This window comes from Dama dama, chromosome 32 (assembly GCF_033118175.1).
Source record: "Dama dama isolate Ldn47 chromosome 32, ASM3311817v1, whole genome shotgun sequence".
Classification (NCBI taxonomy): Eukaryota; Metazoa; Chordata; class Mammalia; order Artiodactyla; family Cervidae; genus Dama; species Dama dama.
In genome coordinates this window covers 40,662,448-40,682,357 of record NC_083712.1, presented here as the reverse complement: position 1 = coordinate 40,682,357, position 19,910 = coordinate 40,662,448, and the positions used below count along the sequence as shown (strand labels likewise).

The window sequence follows — 19,910 nt, the reverse complement described above, 5'->3', positions numbered from 1 at the left end:
CAGGGTCTTTTACAACAAGTCAACTCTTCGCATGAGGTTGCCAAAGCATTGGGGTTTCAGCTTCAGCATCAGTCCTTCCAATGAACACCCAGGACTGATCTCCTTTAGGATGGACTGGTTGGATCTCCTTGCAGTCCAAGGGACTCTCAAGAGTCTTCTCCAACACCACAGTTCAAAAGCATCAATTTTTCGGCGCTCAGCTTTCTTCACAGTCCAACTCTCACATCCATACATGACCACTGGAAAAACCATAGCCTTGACCAGACGGACCTTTGTTGGCAAAGTAATGTCTCTGCTTTTTAATATGCTATCTAGTTTGGTCATAACTTTCCTTCCAAGGAGTAACCATCTTGTGATTTCATGGCTGCAGTCACCATCTGCAGTGATTTTGGAGCCCCCCAAAATAAAGTCTGACACTGTTTCCACCTATTTCCCATGAGGTGATGGGACCAGATACCATCATCTTAGTTTTCTGAATGTTGAGCTTTAAGCCAACTTTTTCACTCTCCTCTTTCACTTTCATCAAGAGGCTTTTTAGTTCCTCTTCACTTTCTGCCATAAGGGTGGAATCATCTGCATAACTGAGGGTATTGATATTTCTCCCGGCAATCTTGATTCCAGCTTGTGCTTCTTCCAGCCCAGCGTTTCTCATGATGTACTCTGTATATAAGTTAAATAAGCAAGGTGACAATATACAGCCTTGACATACTCCTTTTCCTATTTGGAACCAGTCTGTTTTTCCATGTCCAGTTCTAACTGTTGCTTCCTGACCTGCATACAGGTTTCTCAAGAGGCAGGTCAGGTGGTCTGGTATTCCCATCTCCTTCAGAATTTTCCACAGTTTATTGTGATCCACACAGTCGAAGGCTTTGGCATAGTCAATAAAGCAGAAATAGATGTTTTTCTGGAACTCTCTTGCTTTTTCGATGATCCAGCGGATATTGGCAGTTTGATCTCTGTTTCGTCTGCCTTTAATAAAACCAGCTTGAACATCTGGAAGTTCTCGGTTCACGTATTGCTGAAGCCTGGCTTGGAGAATTTTGAGCATTACCTTACTAGCGTGTGAGATGAGTGCAATTGTGCGGTAGTTTGAGCATTCTTTGGGATTGCCTTTCTTAAGGATTGGAATGAAAACTGACCTTTTCCAGTCCTGTGGCCACTGCTGAGTTTTCCAAATTTGCTGGCATATTGAGTGCAGCACTTTCACAGCATCATCTTCCAGGATTTGAAATAGCTCAACTGGAATTTCATCACATCCACTAGCTTTGTTCATAGTGATGCTTTCTAAGGCCCACTTAACCATCTTTCTAAATTCTATATATATGCGTTAGTATACTGTATTGATGTTTTTCTTTCTGGCTTACTTCACTCTGTATAAGGGGCTCCAGTATCATCCACCTCATTAGAACTGATTAAAATGTATTCTTCTTAATGGCTGAGTAATACTCCATTGTGTATATGTACCACAGCTTCCTTATCCATTCGTCTGCTGATGGACATCTAGGTTGCTTCCATGTACTGGCTATTATAAACAGTGCTGCGATGAACATTGGGGTACACGTGTCTCTTTCAATTCTGGTTTCCTTAGTGTGTATGCCCAGCAGTGGGATTCCTGGGTCATATGGCAGTTCTATTTCCAGTTTTAAGGCATCTCCACACTAGTTTCCATAGTGGCCATACTAGTTTGCATTCCCACCAACAGTGTAAGAGGGTTCCCTTTTCTCCACACCCTCTCCAGCATTTATTGCTTGTAGACTTTTGGATAGCAGCCATCCTGACTGGCGTGTAACAGTATCTCATTGAGGTTTTGATTTGCCTTTCTCTGATAATGAGTGATGTTGAGCATCTTTTCATGTGTTTGTTAGCCATCTGTATGTCTTCTTTGGAGAAATGTCTGTTTAGTTCTTTGGCCCATTTTTTTATTGGGTTGTTTATTTTTCTGGAATTGAGCTAAAGGAGTTGCTTGTATATTTTTGAGATTAATTCTTTGTCAGTTGCTTCATTTGCTATTATTTTCTCCTATTCTGAAGACTGTCTTTTCACGTTGCTTGTAATTTCCTTTGTTGTGCAGAAGCTTTTAACTTTAATTAGGTCCCATTTGTTTATTTTTGCTTTTATTTCCAATATTCTGGGAGGTGGGTCATAGAGGCTCTTGCTGTGATTTATGTCGGAGAGTGTTTTGCCTATGTTCTCCTCTAGGAGTTTTATAGTTTCTGGTCTTACATTTAGATCTCTAATCCATTTTGAGTTTATTTTTGTGTATGGTGTTAGAAAGTGTTCTAGTTTCATTCTTTTACAAGTGGTTGACCAGTTTTCCCAGCACCAGTTGTTAAAGAGGTTGTCTTTTTTCCATTGTATATCCTTGCCTCCTTTGTCAAAGATAAGGTGTCCATAGGTTCGTGGATTTATCTCTGGGCTTTCTATTCTGTTCCATTGATCTATATTTCTGTCTTTGTGCCAGTACCATACTGTCTTGATGACTGTGGCTTTGTAGTAGAGCCTGAAGTTAGGCAGGTTGATTCCTCCAGTTTCATCTCAAGATTGCTTTGAATATTCATGGTTTTTTTGTATTTCCATACAAATTGTGAAATTATTTGTTCTAGTTCTGAGAAGGTAGCTTGATAGGGAGTGTATTGAATCTATAGATTGTTTTCTATAGTGTACTCATTTTCACTATATTGATTCTTCTGATCCATGAACATGGTATATTTCTCCATGTATTTGTGTCCTCTTTGATTTCTTTCATCAGTGTTTTATAGTTTTCTATATATAGGTCTTTTGTTTCTTTAGGTAGATATATTCCTAAGTATTTTATTCTTTTTGTTCCAATGGTGAATGGAATTGTTTCCTTAATTTCTCTTTCTATTTTCTCATTGTTAGTGTATAGGAATGCAAGGGGTTTCTGTGTGTTGATTTGGTATCCTGCAACTTTACTATATTCATTGATTAGCTCTAGTAATTTTCTGGTGGAGTCTTTAGGGTTTTCTATGTAGAGGATCATGTCATCTGCAAACAGTGAGAGTTTTACTTCTTCTTTTCCAACCTGGATTCCTTTATTTCTTTTTCTTCCCCGATTGCTGTGGCTAAAACTTCCTAAATTATGTTGAATAGTAGTGGTTAGAGTGGGCACCCTTGTCTTGTTCCTGACTTTAGAGGAAATGCTTTCAATTTTTCACCCTTGAGGATAATGTTTGCTGAGGGTTTGTCATATATAGCTTTTATTATGTTGAGGTATGTTCCTTCTATTCCTGCTTTCTGGAGGGTTTTTATCATAAATGGATGTTTAATTTTTTCAAAGGCTTTTTCTGTATCTGTTGAGATAATCATGTGGTTTTTATTTTTTAATTTGTTAATGTGGTGTATTACATTGATTGATTTGCAGATATTGAAGAATCCTTGCATCCCTGGGATAAAGCCCACTTGGTCATGATGTATGATCTTTTAAATATGTTGTTGGATTCTGTTTGCTAGAATTTTGTTAAGGATTTTTGCATCTATGTTCATCAGTGATATTGGCCTGTAGTTTTCTTTTTGTGTGTGTGTGGCATTTTTGTCATGTTTTGTTATTAGGGTGATGGTGACCTCATAGAATCAGTTTGGAAATTTACCTTCCTCTGAAATTTTCTGGAAGAGTTTGAAAAGGATAGGTGTTAAGTCTTCTCTAAATTTTTGGTAGAATTCAGCTGGGAAGCCTTCTGGTCCTGGGCTTTTGTTTGCTGGAAGATTTCTGATTACAGTTTCGTTTTCCGTGCTTGTGATGGGTCTGTTAAGATTTTCTATTTCTTCCTTGTTCAGTTTTGGAAAGTTGTACTTTTCTAAGAATTTGTCCATTTCTTCCAAGTTGTCCATTTTGTTGGCATATAGCTGCTGATAGTAGTCTCTTATGATCCTTTGTATTTTTGTGTTGTTTGTTGTGATCGCTCCATTTTCATTTCTAATTTTATTGATTTGACTTTTCTCCCTTTGTTTCTTGATGAGTCTGGCTAATGGTTTGTCAATTTTCTTTATCTTCTCAAAGAACCAGCTTTTGGCTTTTTTAATTTTTGCTATGGTCTCTTTTGTTTCTTTTTCATTTATTTCTGCCCTGATTTTTAAGATTTCTTTCCTTCTCCTAACCCTGGGGTCCTTCATTTCTTCCTTTTCTAGTTCCTTTAGGTATAGAGTTAACTTATTTATGTGACTTTTTCCTCATTTCTTGAGGTAAGGCTGTATTGCTATGAACCTTCCCCTTAGCACTGCTTTTACAGTGTCCCACAGGTTTTGGGTTGCTATGTTTTCATCTTCTCTACTTTCTATGCATATTTTTATTTCTTTTTTGATTTATTCTGTGATTTGTTGGTTATTCAGCAGTGTGTTGTTCATCCGCCATATGTTGGAATTTTTAATAGTTTTTCTCCTGTAATTGAGATCTAATCTTACTGAATTGTGGTCAGAAAAGATGCTGGGAATGATTTCAATTGTTTTGAATTTATGAAGGCTAGATTTATGGTCCAGGATGTGATCTATCCTGGATAAGGTTCCATGTGCGCTTGAGAAAAAGGTGAAATTCATTTTTTCAGGGTGAAATGTCCTGTAGATATCAATAGGTCTAACTGGTCTATTGTATCATTTAAAATTTGTGTTTCCTTGCTAATTTTCTCTTTAGTTGATCTATCCATAGGTGTGAATGGGATATTAAAGTCTCCCACTATAGTTGTGTTATTGTTAACTTCCGCTTTCATATTTGTTAACATTTGTCTTACATATTGTGGTGCTCCTATGTTGGGTGCATATATATTTATAATTGTTATATCTTCTTCTTGAGTTGATCCTCTGATCACTATGTAGTGACCTTTTTTGTCTCTTTTCACAGCCTTTGTTTCAAAGTCTATTTTATCTGATATGAGTATTGCTACTCCTGCTTTCTTTTGGTCTCTATTTGCATGGAATAACTTTTTCCAGCCCTTCACTTTCAGTCTGTATGTGTCCCTTGTTTCGAGGTGGGTCTCTTGTAGACAACATAATAGGGGTCTTGTTTTTGTATCCACTCCAGTATTCTTGTATGGAAAATTTCATGGACAGAGGAACATGGTGAGCTACAGTCCATGGGTTGCAAAAGAGTCAGACATGACTGAGCATGCACGCATCAGGATGTGAAGATTGAAATGAGAGTGGGATTCCATTTCCAAATCTTTTCCCAAGTTTCTCTTCCTTCCAGTCTCATTTTTCTTGTTTCTCAGATTGAAATAATTCTTTTTATTGTTGTTCTATTCTCTTCGTATAGAATGTATCTCAAAATATCTTAAACCAGCTTTACATGATAGATCTTTTTCTAGTCTGTCTATCGAAATACAAAGTCCTTTTCCAAAGTACATTCTCTCAAAATTTGCATTTATCATTGAATTCTTGGAACTGACAATCTGCTTGAATTCCTGGAATCTACTGAAAGCAGATGAATTGAGCTATCGAATTCCAGTCTCATCTAGTGATTTTATTTTGGGAAAATTCATATACTACCATCATTGTGGATGAAGTCCATGTAAGTCATGCTTGCTAACTTTCACAGTTCCTTCTACCTTTTCTTTTCCTTCTTCCATATCTTAGACCAAGGGTGGCATGCATACTCTGGTCATCAGAGAGAGATTGAGGCTGACTTACCACCACCTCCTGCCTCTGTGGGCGTCCACTGTGGTGTAACTCCGTCTGTACTCAATTGCTTTCTAATAAGCTGTGGCTGATTGTATTCCATCTTTTAGAGATTATCAGGCTCTCTTCATGAGATCGCCCTTCATCAGCATTCACTTCATGATTCCAGACTTCATCTTTTAATCTTTTAGTTTTCCAGTGTTGGGGCATGTGGGAAATTCTGTATTCTTTACACATCATGATTAATCCATAGCAGACTCACGTGGAGGCAGGTTGTGGAGGATACTGTCTTAGTCCCATTGAACTAAACACCTTTTTCAGCCATTTGTAGTTTTCATAAAGGAACCAAGTTGCTTTCTCGCCATGCTGAGTGTGGTGCTTACCTAAGGGTTTAACTTTTTTTTTTCCTTCTGATTTTGTCCTGGGAGTTAAAGAAAGTCCTACTTCTCTCTGGAGCACTTGAGTTTATCTGAGTTTTTTTAAACATGTTCTTCCCACTCTGTTCTTTTTTTTTTTTTTTAATCAACATTGTCTTTATGTCCTCTCTTGGTTCTTGAATCTGGCTCTGTCACTATTCTTTAAGCCACCTTAAAACATAGTCACCACCAAAAATCTACCTATGTGTAAAACTTGATGAATTTGGTGATAAGGACATGCCCGTGAAATTATTAGCATCATCAAGGACATAAACATATCTATCACTTCCCAAAGTTTCCTCTTGCCCTTTGTATTATAATCATTATTTTGTGGATGTGGTAAGAACAGTTAATAAAAGGTTTAACTTTGGGGAAAAGTTTAAGTATACAATAACATATTTTTAAAAACTATAGGAATTAAGTTGTATAGTAGATTTCCAGAACTTATCTGCTGCTATCATTTCCTAGCTTTACTGAGGTATAGTTGACAAATAAGATTATAAAGTATTTAAAGTGTACAACTTGATGTTGTGATACATGTATACATTGTGAGGGTCTTTTGTGATAGCTCAGTTGGTAAAGAATTTGCCTGCAATGCAGGAGACCCCGGTTCAATTCCTGGGTTGGGAAGATCCACTGGAGAAGAGATAGGCTACCCATTCCAGTATTCCAGGGCTTCCCTTGTAGCTCAGCTGGTAAAGAATCCACCTGCAATACGGGAGACTTGGGTTCGATCCCTGGGAAGATCTCCTGCATAAGGGAAAGGCTACCCACTCCAATATTCCAGTCTGGAGAATTCCATGGACTATACAGTCCATGGGGTTACAAAGAGTAGGACATGACTGAATGACTTTCATTTTCACTTTACATTGTGAAATGATTCACCCTGTTAGGTGAATTAATACATTCATCATTTCACGTATTTATCTTATTTTTGTGTGTGAATACATTTAAGCTCTATTCTCAACAAATTTCATTTATATAATAATTATATAATTCTATTGCCTAATTATATAATAATTATATAGTGTTCTCACCATGTTATACATTAGATCTTCAGATCTTATTCATCTTACAAGTGAAAGCATGTATCATTTTACCAATTTCTGTTTTCCACTGGCAATTACTTTTCTACTCTCTGTTTCTATGAGTTCATTTTGATTAGTACAGCAGTATTATAGCAAACAGAAGTGACAAGAGAAGGCATTATTGCCATGATCTTGATCTCAGGGTTAATACTACCAGCTATTACTGTTAAGTATAGTGTTAACTGTGGATTTTCCATTTATTGCTTTCATTATGTTGAGGTACAGTCTTTCTACACTAATATGAAGAGAGTTATTATAATAAAAGGATGTTGAATTTTGTCAAATGCTTTTTCTATACCTACTGAGATGATCATATAACTCTTATAACATTTTTATTAATATGGTCTATCACATCAATCAATTGGCGGATATGAAACCATCCTTACATCCCTTGAATATTACCCACTGGATCATGGTTTATGTTCCTTTTAAAGTATTGTTAAATTTGCTATTTTGTAAATTGTTTCATCTATGTTCATTGAGGAGATTGGCCTCTTATTTCTCTTCTGGTAATGCCCTTGTCTGTCTTTGGTATTAGAGAAATGCTAGCATTGAAAAATGATTTTGGAAGTGTTCTCTTCTAATTTTTAGAAGATTTTAGTTAATCCTTTTTTTTTTTTTTTATGTTTGGTAGAATTCACCAGTGGACTTGTTCATTTGGATGTTTTGATTGCCAGTTCAATCACCTTATTTGTTATTAGTCAGTTCAGATTTTCTATATATTATATACAGTATACTCTAGTACTTCTCTCTTCAGGAAGAAACAGGGTAATGGACATTTTTGCCTGCTCCTTCTGTACATGGGCTGGGGGTATAGCATCAGAGTATGTATGTGTAGGGGTGCTCCTATGTCCATTAAGAAATGCTTAACTGTGTGGGACTCATTAATGGAAGTGCCATTGACTAACAGTGTCAAGTAGTTTGGAAGCCTGTTCCCTGGGTGTTAACTGCAAAAACTGTGGTGCAGACATGTGTATAAGCTTCCAGCAGGCGATACTGGTGATTTGGATTAGGCGACAGGGAGATGTTAGAGGAGGAGACTGCTGGCATTCCAAGTCCCTGGGCAGGATTAAATCAGAAACTTTTAAAATTAGAAGCCTGACCCTCAGTCAACAGCTTTTAAAGTATGCATATGGACTCTTTTCCAGGTAAGACAAGGAGATGAGCATTTTTGTCTGCTCCTTCTAAGAACTCCTTTGTTTGCTACATTCCTGTGGGGTTTGTGAATGGAAGTCCCTTTGGGTATCAGAGTCAGGTGACCTGGGGACCTGACTCTCAGGCAGCAATGCAAAAGCTAAGGTGTAGAAATGTGTACCAGTTCCTTATAGGGATAGATTGGTGACTTGGAGTGGGCTACAAAGAGATGGCAGGGAAGGTGTCTCTCAGTTTAGGAGATGAGTGATTCCATCTGTTCCCTCTGCACTGAGCCCACTTTCTGCCTTCAGTAGTAAACACCAAACTTCTCTTAGTCTCCTTATTAACAGGGGAAAAAAATTAAGAAAAAAAAGAGAGCTAAATTGCATAAAAGGAAAATATAAATAACGTTATTTGAAAATATTCCCCAGATACACAATTTATTGTCCATTACTATTTAATGTCTCTCGACAAGAAATAGAGACATTTTACAACTCAATGAAACAGTCATTTTCTATATACATACTTTTGCTCACAAGGTAATGGTTGGGAATTTTTAAAACCACAGTTTCCAAAACTATTATGCAAAGAATTAACTTCTTCAAAACAGGCAAATGGAGCACCTTGAGCACCTTAAAGTGAAAAACATGTCCATTAAATTATTATTCTTTATGCAAATGAAATATTTGTCAATAAAAAGCTAATGAAACATGGCATAAACAAAAAAAAATTGTGCTCTTGGTCATGCTTTTTTTTTTTTTTTCCCTGTGTGTATCTTGTCAATGGGCTTCTCAGGTAGCTCTAATGGTAAAGAAACTTCTTGCCAACACAAGAGACAAAAGAGACAGAAGGTTTGATGACTGGGTCGGGAAGACTGCCTGGAGGAGGGCATGGCAACCCACACTGGTATTCTTGCCTGGAGAATCCCATGGGCAGAGAAGCCTGGAGGGCTATAGTCCATGGGGTCGAACAGAGTTGGATATCATTGAAGAGAGTTAGCACACACCCTGTCAATGCAAGTAGAAAGAAATGACTGTCTTATCTGATAGAAAATAGAAAATTATTATCTCTATTTTAGCAAAGTATCTTATGGTTAAAAACAATTTGCTGACCCCTCCCTGTGGGAATGCCTCTTTCCTAGTCCAATGTACATCAGGCTTGACCTTGTAACTTGCTCTACTTAATGAAATGAGTGATTTGAAACATCAGTTGGGGTAAAACCTTCAGAACTAGTAGATGGGGTGCCATATTCTCTTTTTTTCCCTCTTGCAAGATAAGCAAGGTTTTAAGTAGAGGCTCTTTAATCAGTTTGGGTGTCATAGTGAAGGCAGAGCAGAATATAGCAGAGTAATTGTATTAGCTATGTAAATCTCAGAGATTTGAGGTTCATTTCCATTTTAATAAACAGAAAGACTGGTACCTAGATGTGGAATTCTACTGTAAAATGCACTTAAAATGTGGCGTTGTAATTGAAGCCTGCCAGTAGATGGCAAGAAAGAGAGTAATGTCCTCTATACAATGCTGAAACTTCTAGAGGAACTATCTTCTCAACAATTTAAAGGTAAATAATGTCTTTAGTAAACTTACTTCCCTGTGCAAGGTGATCAGGAAACAGAAATGTGTCTTAATTACTCTTGACTGATTTTAACCAAATGGTGCAAGTAGTCAAGAAAGAGATAAGGCAAACTCGGAAAAAGAATCAATTATTGCAGAAACAGGAATAAAAGAAAATAAAGTTCATACTATGGGCACTTGGGTGGATGATGACAGGTGCTAACTGATATAAACTGGGAAGTCATTATGTCCAGTTGGTTGTTCTGTGCCTAATCCACTGTGAGTGGGTTTTTTTGTTTGTTTGCTTTTTGGTGACTATTAACCGGATGGATTAATACAAAGATCTTCACATTCTTGTTCATGTCCATGTGTCTATCCCAGAATTCTTGTCTATAATATTCTAATCTTTCTGCATCCAGGTTCACCACCAACCACCTTGGCCCTTTGTCACTGTCCATAAATACATCTATAATCCAATCTCTAAACATTTCTTCTTCATAGGAAATGAATGATCACATGGTCAAAATCTTTTAAGGCATCCTCCCAAGTGAGACTGTAACGTGGCTACTATCTTTTTTCAATTTATAACCAGTTACTGAGCCAACACACCTATAAAACTAGCCTAGGCTTATTCCTTCTGCATCCACCAGTCATAATGAAATCCCATGTATCCACTGGTAAGAGTCAAGGAGAAGCAAAGGTGTAAGAGGGTAGGAAGGCATACTGTTCTAGATTTCCTGTTGATGAACTTTTCTTCTGCCTCTCTTTTTCTTGAGCTTGAATCTGAATGAATGAATGACTTCTATCTATCGAACCATCTGACCTAAAGGATTTTACATACCTGAGCTTATGATGAGTAGTTCTCAGTCTATGATCACTGGATATCTGAAAGCCAGATGGTTTTTCTCTACAGGGGCCAGTAGGTGTGCCCAGAGTTGTCAAGTTAGTGCAATTTTCTAAAACGTAACTAGAACAGGCTTCCCCCGTGTTTCAGAGGGTGGTTCAGCACAGTTTTGCTTCTGGAACCCCAGGGAACTGCCTTGCTATTTTCCTAAGAAGCTTGGTAGAAGCACCACATGGCATTTATTTTTCTCATAACCCACACCTCTAGTAATGGGTCTTCTGTGTTTTATGATTCAAAATGCAGGGCTGTTTGCATTGCAGTTTAGATACACTGCAAGGGCTTATTCCGTTTTTTTACCTCCCTCAATATTAGCAACATTTCACATCACCTGGTAAGTGGAATCAAGCAGCACTTCCCCATCTACTGCCTCTAGAACCCAAAGAAGACTATCTTTGGGTACCATATTTGTTTCTTTTCATATGAAATGCAAGATACGTATGGTTTGTCTTTTACTTTGCAGAGGGTGTCAGGTCATGCCCCTGATCACTGGACTCCTAAAACTTTCCTGATATGACAGGTTCCTAAATATTTCTTCAGGGTATCTCCTGCCCTTTTGTAGCACATGTATTTTACTTAGTCCTCTTACATTCTAGCTTGTTGTTGTTTAGTCACTAAGTGGTGATTGACTCTTTTGCGACCCCATGAACTATATATAATATACTAGCCAACCAGGCTTGTCTGTCCATAAGATTTCCCAGGCAAGAATACTGGAGTGGGTTTCCCTCTGCAAGGGATCTTCCCAACCCAGTGATTGAACCTGCATCTCCTGTATTGGCAGGCAGGTTCTCTAACACCGAGTCATGAGGGAAGCCCATTCTAGCTACATTTTGCTTATCTAGCCAGGTTAGTACAAAATCAGTGATAGTGTGGATCAACATGACCTTTTCTGGGATGCCCAAATCTCTTCAACTACATGTGGCTGAATGTAGCTATATTTTAACCCTAAATTAATACCATCATCCATTCCATGTGAATGAAAACTGCTTCTCTTTCTCTTTTCAGGTAGGAATAGAAAAGAATATAAATATTTGCCAAATCAATGGCTGCACTCCTACCACATATCTAAGGTCATGTTGATCTGCTCTAGTATAGCCACCACACTGGCAGAGCAGGTACATTTACTTAATCTACTACTTGCTGATATTTACAATAGATACTATTATCTTCCAGGGACCATCTGGTTTCTGCAAGGGTCCAGTTGGGTCATTGGTGCAGATATTGTATAGCCAACAAGTCTGCATCCTTTAGATCATTAAAAAAGCACTAATTTCTGGAAGGACTTTCTCCATGGCCTCCCCAAACTGACCAAGGACATAATGATGGCATTGCACAAACTACCATGATGTGGACTACAATAATACACTCTAGGACTGAGAAAGAACTACCAAATGGACCTGTGAATCTAGTGGACCCATTATAAACTGAAACTTGGCAAGGATTCTTAATCATTTCCTGACTCCTCTGAGTGCCCGCTCTCATGGAGAGATCATGATGAAACTGGGTTTCTGAAAATTGCTTAGAATTTGAACAGGGAATTATGATATTCAATAATGTAATCTTTTTCAGTCTCTCAGTCATCCATTTTTTAAATTTTCTTTGATGGTACAAAGAGGACAATACCTTTGTAGGCTGCCCATATAACACAATAGAATAGAAACTATATTCTATAATATTAGCCATCTCTCTGACAGTTAGTAAATCAGGTATCCACATCTGCTACTCTGTTCCTGATGCTTATTATAACAATTTTATACAGCTGTTCCAGGCACTGCTATCTGATCTTGATTTTTTCAAGATCTTATCATGCCAATTGCCATCAGTGAACCTCTTTCTATATTATCCCCTCCTACCGTCATTGCCTTGGCCTGTGGAGAAGGCCCTTATTGAAATACATGGTGATTCTGATACTCTTCTCACCAGCACATCCCAAGGCCTTGGTCCTTGCTGTTGGGCTTAATTATTTGACCTTACACACGTAGTATGTACATTACAGAATGCCCACTTCCCTGAGCCTTTCCTTCCTTTACTCCACTAAGTGATACAACAATTCTTTCATTTAAAATTCACTTAGAATGGGCCACCATACCGTCACCATGCTTATTTAACTTATATGCAGAGTACATGATGAGAAACTCGGGGCTGGATGAAGCACAAGGTTGAATCAAGATTACTGGGAGAAATATCAATAACCTCAGATATGAAGATGACACCACCCTTATGGCAGAAAATGAAGAAGAACTAAAGAGCTTCTTGATGAAAGTGAAAGAGGAGAGTGAAAAAGTTGGCTTAAAGCTCAACATTCAGAAAACTAAGATCATGGCATCTGGTCCCATCACTTCATGGCAAATAGACAGAGAAACAGTGGAAGCAGTGTCAGACTTTATATTTTGGAATCTGAAATCACTGCAGATGGTGACTGAAGTCATAGAATAAAAGACCCTTACTCCTTGGAAGGAAAGTTATGACCAACCTAGACAGCATATTAAAAAGCAGAGACATTACTTTGCCAACAAAGGTCCATCTAGTCAAAGCTATGGCTTTTCCAGTAGTCATGTATGGATATGAGAGTCGGACTATAAAGAATGCTGAGCTCCAAAGAATTGATGCTTTTGAACTGTGGTGTTGGAGAAGACTCTTGAGAGTCCCTTGGATTGCAATGAGATCCATCCAGTTCGTCTCAAAGGAAGTCAGTCCTGAATGTTCACTGGAAGGACTGATGTTGACATTGAAACTCCAATACTTTGGCCACTTGATGCAAAGAGCTGACTCACTTGAAAAGACCCTGATGCTGGGAAAGATTGAAGGTGAGAGGAGAAGGGGACGACAGAGGATGCGATTTTTGGATGGCATCACTGACTCAAGGGATATGAGTTTGAGTTAACTCCAGGAGTTAGTGATGGACAGGGAGGCCTGGCGTGCTCCAGTCCATGGAGTCACAAGGAGTCAGACATGACTGAGCAGCTGAACTGAACTGAACTGAACTCACCTAGAATGGGCCATCACGTTATTTTCAATGTTTTTGGAAACAATCCCAGCAAAAATGTTTACTATCTTCTAGCATCCATGCAGAATGTTGATTCCTCTATCTTGGGAGAATGATTCCATAACAATAGACTCTCTTCTACCAAGTCTTATGGCCCTGATCCAGTCTTATGACAAAGGACTCTCAGAATCCAGTTCCATGTATATCTCTTGGTTTCAGTTGTAACAGCTAACTAGGACCTACAGCTCTGTTGGTGTAGAGCTCTGCTGCTGTTCAGTCACTAAGCAGTGTCTGACTCTTGGTGATCCCATGCACTGCAGCCTGCCAAGCTTCCCTGTCCTCTGGAGATCCTGAAGTTTTCTCAGGTTCATGTCCATTGAGTCTGTGATGCTTTCCAGCCATCTCTTCCTCTGCTGCCCTCTCCTCCTTTTGTCTTCCGTCTTTCTCAGCATCAGGGTCTTTTCCAATGAGAGCTCTGTTACTCCCATATAAACTCCAGCAATCTGGGCTCTAATTTAAGAGACCTCTGTGCCTTAAATCTATTTTAAGTTAGCAGCCAAAATATAGGGGAAGAAACTCAGAGGTATACATTTTGTGTGACAGGTGTCCACTACAACCTGGTGCTTGCAGAGGACATTTGCCATCTGCCTCTGCATAGATGGAATCCTCTGCAGCTGCAGCTGTTGACCTTCGACCTGCCCTGAAGGGAGTTCAGGGTGGAGAATGAGACACTCTGTGCTCCAGGAAAACTGATGGAACAGGTCTTTAGATAGTTAGGTATTTTCAGGAACTGATTTCATGATCCCAATCTTTACATCTCCTCATATCTATAAAAGCATGAAATCCCTTAATGGTGATATCTGCTCCTCATGCTAGCAGAAAACCTTTTGTAAAATATGCACTCGATTGCATGTACTCCACCTTCACCATAATTATATGCATTGGTCTTCTCCCACTACCTCTTTGGAGCAGTTTCTCAGAGCTATCTGAGGGGCTGTCTCCCAGGCTGCAGTCCTAATCTTGCCCCAGATAAAACAACTTGCACACCCACATTGTGCATCTTTTCTTTAGTTGACACAGACTTCTGCATTATTTTCAAGCAAGGGGAACATACCTATGCCAGATTGGGTGCAGGTGTTGGTATGATAGGGGACAGTTTGATATTTTATAGGTTCAAAAGTTTCAGAGAAGTCTGGACGCTCAAAAGTTTAGGGGACATATCTTTAACTCCTCCCATCCTCAATGCAAGATTCTCATTTTCTTCCCAACCAGATCATTAACCCTGGCAAAATAGATTTGATTGATGATTTAACCTTGTCTGGAGTTCCTTCAACTTGGGAAGTCTTCAACTTTCTCTATTCTCTGATTTTAACTATATAAGTTAATAGTTAATATAAGTTAATAATATAATATTTAATATAAGTTAATAATAATAACTATATAAGTTAACTATATAAGTTAATAAGTTAATAGACTTCCACTCAGTCTGAATTCAAATCATCCTATTGCAGAGAAGAGCCAATTGTGGCTCCATGTTGTAACTGTTCCTTTGACTTGCTTTTCATTGCTTTGGCTATTATGAGTATACATAATGGTCTGCCTCACAGAACCCTGCTACTCTGCCTGAATGTTAAACTAAAGCGCCTTTGTTCTGTTCATAGAGAACTAACATGACCTTGCCCCCCTGTGAATGGCTGTGATAAAGAAGAAATTAATATATTCCTTCCATGAGCTTGTCATTCCTGAAGATGTTTTGCAAGACTGGTGGCCTTTTTTACTTTATTTCCTTGCCACCTCTCTCTCTCCCATTCTGCTTTTTTAATTTCCTCACCTCCCCCATCTCTGTTCTATAAAAGAACCTTATAAGATGGTTATTCTGAAACATTAGTCTGCTACCTTCTTGGTCGACTGGCTTTCTGAATAAAGTCATATTCCTTACCTCAACACCTTGTCTCTGGATTATTGGCCTGTTGTGTGGCAAAGAGAGCAAGCTTAGACTTGGTACCAATATCTTTTTGCTATCTTTTCCCAGATTCCAATGTTGCTGTGTAATAGTGATCCAGTTCCATTGCCCTGGTAATTACTATTTCCCCATACAGTTCACTCATACCAGCTGATGCGAGGTATACCCTGTCACTAGCGTTCTATCCCTGTTCATTCTGTGAGCACATTGTCAGTTTCCACCAGTGATGAGGTGTTCATCGATTACCTGTTAGTGAGTTATGTCATTCTGAAAATGTATCTTGTATTTTCTCACACTGCTGTCAGTAACAAGAGTTAGTGGCTGGAGCCTCCAGAAGTCAGCCTCTGGATGAGGTACAATAGGTAAACTATTAGTGATCAGATCATCCAGACCATCGGGAAGTGAGAGGAAAGCAACAGGAGGGAGCAGAGAAGAAATCAAACTAAGATGCAGGCCCAGCAAAGATTTCACCCACTACGACTAGCTAGCTGTGGAGAACAAGTGGGCGAGTTGACAGCTGGAGGCCCTCTGATGACACTCAGCAGTATTTTTCTTATCCACTACAACTGGTTTTCCTTTCAACATTCTATTTTCTTTCCTTTAACTGCACTTTGTACAATTAGGAGCTTTATGTTTCTTTGGTGTGTATGTATTTACTGTCTTTGTCTCTTGACTCTAAGATCTGTGAGTACAGTAACCATGCACATGTGTCCAACTTGAATATTATCAGCCCTGTGCACATACATTCTCACTTTATATATATTATATATATATATATATATATATATATATATTTAGTTGGCAAATATAATGAATATGATTGACTCTACAGATGCTTTAAAAGTTTAATTTTACTTAAAGAAATAATGCAGAATGTAAGCAATTTTTGTTAATCTGTATGTCTCATATAGTAGGCTACTATAGGAACTGCTTTTTGCCCTATAGTTTTTGGCAACAACAACAAGGAAAAAAAAAAAAAAAAATGTCTGCTCTAGATAAGAACCGAGTAAATCAATCAGTTCAGTTCAGTTCAGTTCAGCTGCTCAGTCATGTCCAACTCTTTGTGATTCCATGGACTGCAGCACGACAGGTCTCCCTGTCATTCACCAACTCCCACAGTTTACTCAAACACATGTCCATTGAGTTGGTGAGGCCATCCAATGATCTCATTCTCTGTTGTCCCCTTCTCCTCCTGCCTTCAATCTTTCCCAGCATCAGGGTCTTTTCAAACTAATCAGGTCCTCACATCAGGTGGCCAAAGTATTGGAGTTTCAGCTTCAGCATCAGTCCTTCCAATGCATATTCAGGACTGATTTCCTTTAGGATGGACTGGATGGATCTCCTTGCAGTCCAAAGGACTCTCAAGAGTCTTCTCCAACACCACAGTTCAAAAGCATCAATCTTCAGTGCTCAGCTTTCTTTATAGTCCAACTCTCACATCCATACATGACTACTGGAAAAACCATAGCCTTGACTAGATGGACCTTAGTTGGCAAAGTAATGTCTCTGCTTTTTATTTATTTATTTATTTTTATGTCTCTGCTTTTTAATATGCTGTCTCGGTTGGTCATAACTTTCCTTCCAAGGAGCAAGCGTCTTTTACTTCATGGCTGCAGTCACCATCTGCAGTGATTTTGGATTCCAAAAAATTAAGTCTATCATTGTTTCCCCATGTATTTGCCATGAAGTGATGGGACAAGATGCCATGATCTTAGTTTTCTGAATGTTCAATTTTAAGCCAACTTTTCCACTCTCCTCTTTCACTTTCATCAAGAGGTTCTTTAGTTCTTCTTCATTTTCTGCCATAAGAGTGGTGTCATCTGCATATATGAGGTTATTGATATTTCTCCTGGCAATCTTGATTCCAGCTTGTGCTTCCTCCAGCCCAGCGCTTCTCATGATGTACTCTGCATGTAAGTAAAATAAGCAGGGTGACAATATACAGCCTTGATGTACTCCTTTGCCTATTTGGAACCAGTCTTTTGTTCTGTGTCCAGTTCTAACTGTTGCTTCTTGATCTGCATACAGATTTCTCAAGAGGCAGGTCAGGTGGTCTGGTATTCCCATCTCTTTAAGAATTTTCCACAGTTTGTTATGATCCACACAGTGAAGTGTTTTGGCATAGTCAATAAAGCAGAAGTAAAATATTTTTTCTGGAACTCTCTTGTTTTTTCGATGATCCAACAGATGCTGGCAATTTGATCTCTGATTTCTCTGCCTTTTCTAAATCCAGCTTGAACATCTGGAAGTTCATGGTTCAAATACTGTTGGAGCCTGGCTTGGAGAATTTTGAGCATTACTTTGCTAGCGTGTGAGATGAGTGCAATTGCGCTATAACTTGAGCATTCTTTGGCATTGCCTTTCTTTGGGATTGGAATGAAAACTGACCTTTTCTGGCCCTGCGGGAACTGCTTTGTTTTCCAAACTTGCTGGCATATTGAGTGCAGCACTATCACAGCATCATCTTTTAGGATTTGAAATAGCTCAACTTGCTGGAATTCCATCACCTCCACTGGCTTTGTTCATAGTGATGCTTCCTAAGCCCACTTAACTTCACATTCCAGGATGTCTGGTCTAGGTCAGTGATCATTGTGATTATGAGTTTTGAAGATCTTTTTGAATAGTTCTGTGAATTCTTGCCACCTTTTCTTAACATCTTCTGCTTTCTTTATTTTACACCATTTCTTTCCTTTTTTGTGCCCATCTTTGCATGAAATGTTCCCTTGATATTTCATTTTCTTGAAGAGATCTCTAGTCTTTCCCATTCTATTGTTTTCCTCTATTTCTTTGCATTGATCACCGAGGAAGGCTTTCTTATCTCTCCTAGCTATTCTTTGGAACTCTGCATTCAAATGGGTATATCTTTTCTTTTTCCTTTGCCTTTCACTTCTCTTCTTTTCACAGCTATTTGTAAGGCCTCCTCAGACAACATTTTTGCCTTTTTACATTTCTTTTCCTTGGGGGATGTTCTTGATCCTTGTCTCCTATATGATGCCACAAACCTCCGTCCATAGTTCTTCAGGTACTCTGTCTATCAGATCTAATCCCTTAAATCTATTTCTCACTTCCACTGTACAATCATAAGGAATTTGAATTAGGTCATACCTGAATGGTCTAATGGTTTTTCCTATTTTTTTCAATTTAAGTCTGAATTAAATGAATAGAAGATGAATAAATGAATGAAGAAATGAATAAACTACATCAGAAGATTGATTTTTTTACCCAACTGAATAAGTTTTGTGGAGATATTAGAGTGTATATTCCAAGAGGAAATGCACGAGTGGTTACGTCTTTACTAAGCATCCTTGTTTTCATTAGAACTCAAGAAGATGTCAAATGTTAAGTAACTCGGTTTGGTGTTAAAGGTTCATTTAATTAAAAAGAATGTGGGAAGGACTCTTTCAGTCCAGGGAGTATGACAGCCAGTCCCCCATTTCTGCTTTGTGGAGACGAAGCCAAGCTTTTGAGGTAGGGGTTACAGAGGTCTGATAGATAATCAAAGTTGATGCTAAAATTGCAAAACAATCTATGACTATCATTCAAATTGGAATTTGCTGTTCATCAAGTACATGTTGAAAGAAAACTATGCTATGGTCACTAGTAAAAGAGAGTGAAAGCTATCCAAGTGTCACTAAAGGCAAATTTGGGAATAGATGATGAAATAGATGATAATCCTGCCCCTTTGTCAAATGTTAATGCAACAGTATTTAAAAAAACAAACAAAAAATGGTCATTCAGTGCCACACCCATCACAAGGACAATCCTCATCATCCTGAGGACAATGAGAACAAAGAAAAATGAACAGATGATATCTCTGAATATCTGAACAACTTCCTGAAAGTTGACCAAGGAACATGATTTGATCTTACATTGGCAGCAAACTACTTAGAAATCAAAGATTTGCTTGATCTGCAAGGCTGTTGTCAATATGATCAAGGGGAAAACTGAAGAGATTTGAAAGACATTGAATATCATAAATGATTTTACTGAAGAAGGGGAAACCCAGGTATGCAAAGTGAACCAGCCATGTGAAGAAAAGTGAAATTGTGTGCCAAATACTAGTTGCACTGTTTTGTTTATAATTGCAATGGAGAAACAGACAACAAATGCAGCAGGGAATCAACTGTATTAGCAGAATTTTGTCCTCATTGCATGTGTGGTTTCAGTAGAGATTCCAAACTTATGGCTCAGTTTCTTCTAGTATGATCAAAAGTTTCCTTTTTCTTTGCTCTGAATAAAATTG

General features: G+C 38.4%; 1 protein-coding gene across 1 annotated transcript in view; it reads right to left on the bottom strand.

Moving 5' to 3' along the window:
* LOC133050546 (disintegrin and metalloproteinase domain-containing protein 18-like) overlaps positions 1-19,910 on the bottom strand; it is a 106,460-nt gene that overhangs the window by 25,936 nt on the left and 60,614 nt on the right. Inside the window, exon 16 of the mRNA XM_061134788.1 lies at positions 8,790-8,895. Coding sequence (XP_060990771.1) covers positions 8,790-8,895 — 106 coding nt within the window. The remainder of the gene's footprint in view (positions 1-8,789; positions 8,896-19,910) is intronic.